The sequence below is a fragment of the Aythya marila genome, assembly GCF_965140915.1.
Source record: "Aythya marila genome assembly, contig: HAP1_HAP1_SCAFFOLD_40, whole genome shotgun sequence".
In the NCBI taxonomy this organism is placed as follows: Eukaryota; Metazoa; Chordata; class Aves; order Anseriformes; family Anatidae; genus Aythya; species Aythya marila.
The window spans coordinates 25,693-33,860 of NW_028136930.1; the positions used below are offsets into that span (position 1 = coordinate 25,693).

Sequence of the window (8,168 nt, forward strand, 5' to 3'; positions counted from 1 at the left end):
CACTTCATGGTGGCCGCCGGCCCCGCGCGGCCGCCGCCAGTCTTCTCTCCGGTCCGCACCGCCTCCCCATTGGCCGCCCCGCCGGCCGGGCCCCGCCCCCCGCACTTTCGATTGGTCCCGCGGGACGCCCGTCAAGGAGCGGAGGGAGGGAGCGAGGGGAGAGCAGCCGAGCGCCGAGCAGCCGAGCGCCGAGCAACCCAGCGCGGAGCAATCGAGCGCCGAGCAATCGAGCGCACTCCCACCCCACGCGTGTCCGCGCCCCCCACGCGTGTCCCCCCCCCCTCGCCGTGTCCCCCCCCTCGACGCAGAAGCAGCCACGCGGCGCGTCCCAACTTTTCTCAGCTCTTTATTGCCGGCCCCACGCGGGGGCGCCGCCGTTTCCACGGTAGGGGGGGAGTGGGGGGGGGGTCCCGGTCCCGCGTGGGGGCACCGCTGGGTGGGGGGGGTGCCGTGGGTGCGGGCGGCCCCCGCTCCCCTCACACATTGCGCTGCGGCCGCACCCTAGGATAGAGCTGGGGGGGGGGGAAACGGGGTGAGGTGGGGGCTGGGGGAGGGGACCCCACGCGGGACCACGTGGGTGCCCCCCACGCCCCATGAACCCCATCACCCCACCCCATGGGTGCTCCCCCATAACCCAGGGGTGCCCCCACCCCACTCCCACAGGTGCCCCCCATCCCATGGGTGCCCCCCTATAACCCAGGGGTGCCCCCCACACCCTCTGGGTGCCCCCACCCCACCCCATGGGTGCCCCCATCCCACCCCATGGGTGCTCCCCACTCCCAGGGGTGCTCCCCCATAACCCAGGGGTGCCCCCCACACTCTTTGGATGCCCCCCACCCCCTCTGGGTGCCCCCCACACCCCATGGGTGCTCCCTGCTCCCAGGGGTGCCCCCCACCCCCTCTGGGTGCCCCCACCCCATCCCTTGTGTGTTCCCCCATAACCCATGGGTGCCCCCCTATAACCCACGGGTGCTCCCCTATAACCCACAGCTGCCCCCCACCCCCTCTGGGTGCCCCCCCCCACCCCTTGGGTGCCCCCCACACCCTATGAGTGCCCCCACCCCATCCCTTGTGTGCCCCCCCATAACCCACGGGTGCCCCCCCATAACCCACGGGTGCTCCCCTATAACCCAGGGTTGCCCCCTACCCCCCGGTCCCCCCCACCCCCCGGTGCCCCTCACCCCGAAGAAGCTGCGGGGCACGAAGCCCTCCTGGCCGCGCAGGGCCGCCCACCACCACTCGTGCTCGCCGGGGGGCTGGCGCCGCAGCACGGTGACGGGGTCGCCCTCGCGGAAGCTCAGCTCGTCCCCCTGCGCCGCCTCGTAATCCCACAGCGCGTACACCACCCCGCCGTGCCGCTGCCCCAGGCTCTGCTCCACCTCTGGGGACGGGGACACCAGTGGGGACACGTGGGGACGCCAGTGGGGACACCAGTGGGGACGTTGGAAGGGATGGGGACACCAATAGGGACATACATGGGGACGGGGACACCAGTGGGGACATGTGGGGACACCAGTGGGGACATACATGGGGACAGGGACACCAGTGGGGACACGTGGGGACACCAGTGGGGACACCAGTGGGGATGTTTGTAGGGATGGGGACACGCATGGGGACATACATGGGGACAGGGACACCAGTGGGGACACGTGGGGACACCAGTGGGGACATACATGGGGACAGGGACACCAGTGGGGACACGTGGGGACACCAGTGGGGACACCAGTGGGGATGTTTGTAGGGATGGGGACACGCATGGGGACATACATGGGGACAGGGACACCAGTGGGGACACGTGGGGACACCAGTGGGGACATACATGGGGACGGGGACACCAGTGGGGACACGTGGGGACACCAACAGGGACATACATGGGGACGGGGACACCAGTGGGGACACGTGTGGGGACAGGGACAGACACGGGGACACACATGGGGACACCAGTGGAGATGGGGACACCAGTGGGGACACGTGGGGACACCAGTGGGGACGTTGGAAGGGATGGGGACACCAATAGGGACATACATGGGGACGGGGACACCAGTGGGGACACGTGGGGACACCAGTGGGGACACCAGTGGGGACATTGGAAGGGATGGGGACACCAGTGGGGACATGTGGGGACACCAGTGGGGACCCACAGCCGTAATCCCACAGCGCGTACACCACCCCACCGTGCCGCTGCCCCAGGCTCTGCTCCACCTCTGGGGACGGGGACACCAGTGGGGACACGTGGGGACGCCAGTGGGGACAGGGACACCAGTGGGGACACCAGTGGGGACACATGTGGGGACAAGGACAGACACGGGGACACACATGGGGACACCAGTGGAGATGGGGACACCAGTGGGGACATTGGAAGGGATGGGGACACCAGTGGGGACAAGTGGGGACACCAGTAGGGACATACATGGGGACAGGGACACCAGTAGGGACATGTGTGGGGACATTGGTAGGGACAGGGACACCAGTGGGGACACCAGTGGGGACGTTGGAAGGGATGGGGACACCAGTGGGGACACCAATAGGGACATACATGGGGACAGGGACACCAGTGGGGACATTGGTAGGGATGGGGACACCAGTGGGGATACTAGTAGGGACGGGGACATGTCCCCAGCCCCCCCAGTCCCCAGCCCCATACTGGTGATGTAGCTGTGGCACTTGGCGAGCCCTCTTGGTCCCCATGTCCCCACATCCCCCCACATCCCCCCACGCCCCCCCATGTCCCCAAATGTCCCCATGTCCCCCTGTGTCCCCATGTCCCCCCCATGTCCCTAAATGTCCCCATGTCATCCCCATGTCCCCATGCCCTCCATACCAGTGATGTAGCTGTGGCACTTGGCGAGCCCTCTTGGTCCCCATGTCCCCCTGTGTCCCCACGTCCCCAGATGTCCCCAAATGTCCCCGTTACCGGTGAGGTAGCTGTGGCACTCGGCGTAGCCGTCACGGTACGGGTCGCACTTGTCCAGGGCGAGGCAGCCGTCGCTGGTGGTGGCGTAGCAGGCGGCACCGTGGCGCACCAGGGCCACGCAGATGGCCGTGTCGTTGCACGAGGCCGCGCAGTGCAGGGGGGTCCTGCCAAGGGGGGGGGCACCGTGGGGATGGGGGCTGCAAGGTGCCCGGCCCCTGGGGGTCACGGTGCCCTTGGGGGGGGTCCTGGTAACCTTTGGGGGTCCCTGGTACCCTCTGGGGGGTTCCCCAGTATCCTCTGGGGGGGGTTCCCAGTACCCTTGGGGGGGTCTCAGTATCCTCGGGGGGGGTCCCAGTACCCTTGGGGGGGTCCCAGTATCCTCGGGGGGGATCCCCAGTACCCTTGGGGGGGTCCCAGCTCCCTCTGGGGGTGTTCCCAGTATCATCAGGGGGGTCCCAGTATCCTTGGGGGTTCCCAGTATCCTTGGGGGGGTCTCAGTATCCTCGGGGGGGTTCCCAGTATCATCAGGGGGTTCCCAGTATCCTCGGGGGGAAGTTCCCAGTATCCCTGGGGGGGTCCCAGTATCCTCAGGGGGTGTTTCCAGTACCCTTGGGGGGGTCTCAGTATCCTTGGGGGGGTCCCTGTACCCTCTGGGGGTCCCCAGTACTATCTGGGGGTCCCAGTGCCCTTGGGGGGGTTCCCAGTATCATCAGGAGGTTCCCAGTATCCTTGGGGGGGTCCCAGTACCCTTGAGGGGTTCCCAGTACCCTCAGGGGGGTCCCAGTGCCCTCGGGGGGGTCCCCAGCCCCCCCTTTCCCCCCCCATCCCCCCTCCTGCCCCTACAGCATCCCCCTTCGCCCCCCTTCATCCCCCATCATCCCCCATCCCCGTGCCCCCAGTGCCCCCTAGTGCCCCCCAGTGCCCCCCAGTGCCCCCCCCAGTGCCCCCCCCAGTGCTCCCCAGTGCCCCCACCAGCCGTGGCTGTCGGGGGCGTTGACGTCGGCCCCGCAGGCGATGAGGAAGTCGACGATGGCGTGGTTGGCGCCGCAGATGGCGTTGTGCAGCGCCGTGATGCCCTCCTCGTTGGGCTGGCTCGGGTCATTCAGCTGGGGACAGACAAATGTCACCTCCCCGTGTCACCCCCTGTCACCCCCTGTCACCCCCCGTCACCCCGTGTCACCCCCTGTCACCCCGTGTCACCCCCTGTCAGCCCCGTGTCCCCCCATATCCCCGTCACGTCCCCTCGTGTCCCCCATCTCTCCATCCCGTGTCCCCATCCCGTGTCCCCCATGTCCCCCATGTCCCCAGCCCCTGTCCCCCGTGTCCCCAGCCCCTGTCCCATGTCCCCATGTCCCATTTCCCCACCCCGTGTCCCCCATGTCCCCAGCCTGTGTCCCCCAGCCCCTGTCCCCAGCCCATGTTCCCCGCATCCTCCATCCCGTGTCCCCAATGTCCCCCATGTCCCCATCCCATGTCCCGTGTCCCAGCGTCCCCATGTCCCCATCCCATGTCCCCTGTCTCCATCCCATGTCCCCGTGTCCCCATCCCATGTCCCCATCCCGTGCCCCGTGTCCCAGCATCCCCGTGTCCCCAGGTGCCCTGTCCCCATCCCATATCCCAGTGTCCCCATCCCCTGTCCCCATGTCCCCATCCCATGTCCTGTGTCCCTATCCCATGTCCTCAGCCCGTGTCCCCATGTTCCCATCCCCTGTCCCCACGTCCCTGTGTCCCCATCCCATGTCCCTGTGTCCCCATATCCCCATCCCATGTCCCCATCCCATATCCCTGTGTCCCCATCCCGTGTCCCTGTGTCCCCATCCCATGTCCTCATCCCATGTCCCCATGTCCCCGTGTCCCCATCCCATCCCCATGTCCCCTGTCCCCATCCCATGTCCCATATCCCAGTGTCCCCATCCTATGTCCCTATATCCCACTGTCCCCATCCCACATCCCAGTGTCCCCATGTCCCCCCCCGTGTCCCCGTGTCCCCCCCACCTCGGCCACAGCCTGCTGCACCACGTCGAGCCCCCCGTTGAGGGCTGCGTCCAGCAGCAGCACCAAGGGGTCGAAGCGCACGGAGGCCCCGGGGCACCGCCGGGGGGAGGACGCCGAGCGCAAGGCAGAGCGCAGCTGCTGGGGGGGCACCCGTGGGTGGGGGGGGTGAGGGGACACCCATGGGTGGGGGGGGTGAGGGGACACCCGTGGGTGGGGGGGGGGACACACATGGGGGGGGGGGATGGGGATGGTTGGCACCGGGTGGCACCCGGGGGACTTTGGGGAAGGGGGGGGCACCCTAAGGAAGGGGGGGGGGACCCTAAGGAATTGGGGGGGCACCCAGGGACCCCAGGGATTGGGGGGGGCACCCTAAGGAATTGGGGGGCACCCAGGAGAAAGGGGGGGCACCCAAGGACCCCAGGGATGGGGGGGGGCACCCTAAGGAAGGGGGGGGGACCCTAAGGAATTGGGGGGGGCATCCAGGGACCCCAGGGACGGGGGGGCACCCTAAGGAAGGGGGGGGCACCCTAAGGAATTGGGGGGCACCCAGGGACGCCAGGGAAGGGGGGGGGACACCCTAAGGAAGGGGGGGCACCCAGGAGAAAGGGGGGGCACCCAAGGACCCCAGGGATGGGGGGGGGCACCCTAAGGAATTGGGGGGGCACCCAGGGACCCCAGGGATGGGGGGGCACCCTAAGGAATTGGGGGGCACCCAGGGACCCCAGGGATGGGGGGGCACCCTAAGGAATTGGGGGGCACCCTAAGGAAGGGGGGGGTACCCAGGGCCCCCAGTTGTGCATAGGACCCTGGGGGTCCTATGGGGGGGCTCCAAAGGACCCCAAGGGGGGGGGGAACACACCCTAATAAAAGGGGGGGGGCACCCAGGGACCCCCCCTCACTCACCGGCGTGTGCATGGAGCTGGTGGAAGGCTCGGCGGGGGGGGGGCTGCAGGCCAGCTCCGGCTCCTCAGCGGGAACCGGGGGGGATTCGGGGTCCCCGGGGGGGGGGGGCCGGTGCAGCAGGCGGGTGATGAGCTTCTGGTACTGGCGGGTACAAGGGGGGGGGGGCAGGGCCCCCCCCGGGCACTGCTCCATGGAACCGCGGCGCCGGAGGGGTCTCGGCATCTGGGCCAGGACCCGGGCGACCTCCCGAAATTCGGGGTCCGCCCGGGCTTCGGGGGGGAGCAGGGGCTGCAGGCGGGTGGGGCTGAGGGGGCGCACCGGGGGGGGGTCATTTTCCGAGGTGCCCTCCCCCGTAGGTCCTGCAGCCGCTGAGCCCCCCCATCCCAAAAGCCCTTCCACCTCCGGTTCGGGGTCCGGATCCGTAGGACCCCCCCTGGACGGTGGGCGCTCCATGATGGGGTCCGGGGGGGGGGTCCGGGTGGGAGCTATAGGGGAGGGGGGGGGGGGGAAAAAATAGGGGGGAGGGGGGTGTGAGAGCCCCCACATACACACATACATGGGGTCCCACCCTAAAAGCCCCCTTGACACACTGGGACCCCCCCCAAACACACTGGGACCCCCCCCCAAAATCCCCCATATGACTGGGACCCCCCCAAAAAAAAACCATATCACACCGGGACCCCCCCCAAAATCCCCCATATCACTGGGACCCCCCCCCAAAAAACCCATACCACACTGGGACCCCACAGACCCCTCCCCAATACCCCACAGCCATCACATTGAAGTCCCCCCCAGCCCCCCCCAAACCCCAAATCCACCCCACTGAAGCCCCCAGGACCCCCCCCAAAACTCCCATTCATCCCAGTGAAGCCCCCAGACCCCAAAACCCCCAATCCATCCTATTGAAGCCCCCCCAAAACCCCAAATCCACCCCCATGAAGCCCCCAGCCCCCTAAAACTCCAAATCCACCCCCCTGAAGCCCCCCAGACCCCCCCAAATCCCCCAAATCCACCCCTCTGAAGCCCCTCAACCCCCCCAAAACCCCAAATCCACCCCCCTGAAGCCCCTCAACCCCCCCAAAACCCCAAATCCACCCCCCTGAAGCCCCCAGCCCCCCAAAAACCCCAAATCCACCCCCCTGAATCCCCTCAACCCCCCCAAAACCCCAAATCCACCCCCCTGAAGCCCCTCAACCCCCCCCAAACCCCAAATCCACCCCCCTGAATCCCCTCAACCCCCCCAAAACCCCCAATCCACCCCCCTGAAGCCCCCCAGACCCCCCCAAATCCCCCCCCATCCACCCCCCTGAAGCCCCCAGCCCCCTAAAACCCCAAATCCACCCCCCTGAAGCCCCCCAGACCCCCCCAAATCCCCCAAATCCACCCCCCTGAAGCCCCTCAACCCCCCCAAAACCCCAAATCCACCCCCCTGAAGCCCCCCAGACCCCCCCAAACCCCAAATCCACCCCACTGAAGCCCCCCCAGCCCCCCAAATCCCCCCCATCCAACCCCCTGAAGCCCCTCAACCCCCCCCAAAACCCCAAATCCACCCCCCTGAAGCCCCCAGAGCCCCCCCAAATCCCCCCCATCCACCCCACTGAAGCCCCCCAGGACCCCCAAAACCCCAAATCCACCCCCCTGAAGCCCCCCCAGCCCCCCAAATCCCCCCCATCCAACCCCCTGAAGCCCCCAGGCCCCCAAAACCCCAAATCCAACCCCCTGAAGCCCCCCCAGCCCCCAAGTCCCCCCCATGCACCCCACTGAAGCCCCCAGAGCCCCCCCAAATCCCCCCCCATCCACCCCCCTGAAGCCCCCAGCCCCCCAAATCCCCCAAATCCACCCCCCTGAAGCCCCCCAGCCCCCCCAAAACCCCAAATCCACCCCCCTGAAGCCCCCCAGACCCCCCCAAACCCCAAATCCACCCCCCTGAATCCCCTCAACCCCCCCAAAACCCCAAATCCACCCCCCTGAAGCCCCTCAACCCCCCCCAAACCCCCCCCCCAGACCCACAGCCCCCCCCCGCGGGTCGCTCACCTTCACCCCCAGCCATCGCAGGGGGGGGCGGGGGGGCCGGGGCCAGCGGGGGCTGCTTTTGGGGCGAACGGGGGAAGGCGAGGGGCAGCCCACGGGGGCCGCCGCCACCACCCCCCCCCCCAAAAAAACCTTGCTCCCAAAAAGCGTTTTGCAGCTTGAAGATCATGGAGAGGGGCAGGGGTTTGTGGCGGGGGGGGCGGCCGCCCGGGGGGGGCACGGGGATGCGGGATACGGGCCAGGAACGGGGCAGGACCCCCGGGGGGCGTCTGTAGGGTCCCTCGCCCCCCCCCCCCCCGTCGCTCACCAGCCAGGGGGGACACCT

General features: G+C 68.4%; 1 protein-coding gene across 1 annotated transcript; it reads right to left on the reverse strand.

Moving 5' to 3' along the window:
- Positions 1–343: 343 nt before the first annotated feature.
- Positions 344–8,157, reverse strand: PPP1R13L (protein phosphatase 1 regulatory subunit 13 like). The gene is made up of 7 exons (XM_082785667.1): positions 7,847–8,157; positions 5,813–6,297; positions 4,910–5,047; positions 3,887–4,020; positions 2,915–3,078; positions 1,182–1,381; positions 344–512 (listed from the first exon to the last, which is right to left on the reverse strand). Exons 1-7 carry the CDS (start codon positions 8,010–8,012, stop codon positions 477–479), a joined length of 1,323 nt encoding a protein of 440 aa, XP_082641793.1. The 5' UTR covers positions 8,013–8,157; the 3' UTR covers positions 344–476.
- Between the last annotated feature and the right edge of the window lie 11 nt (positions 8,158–8,168).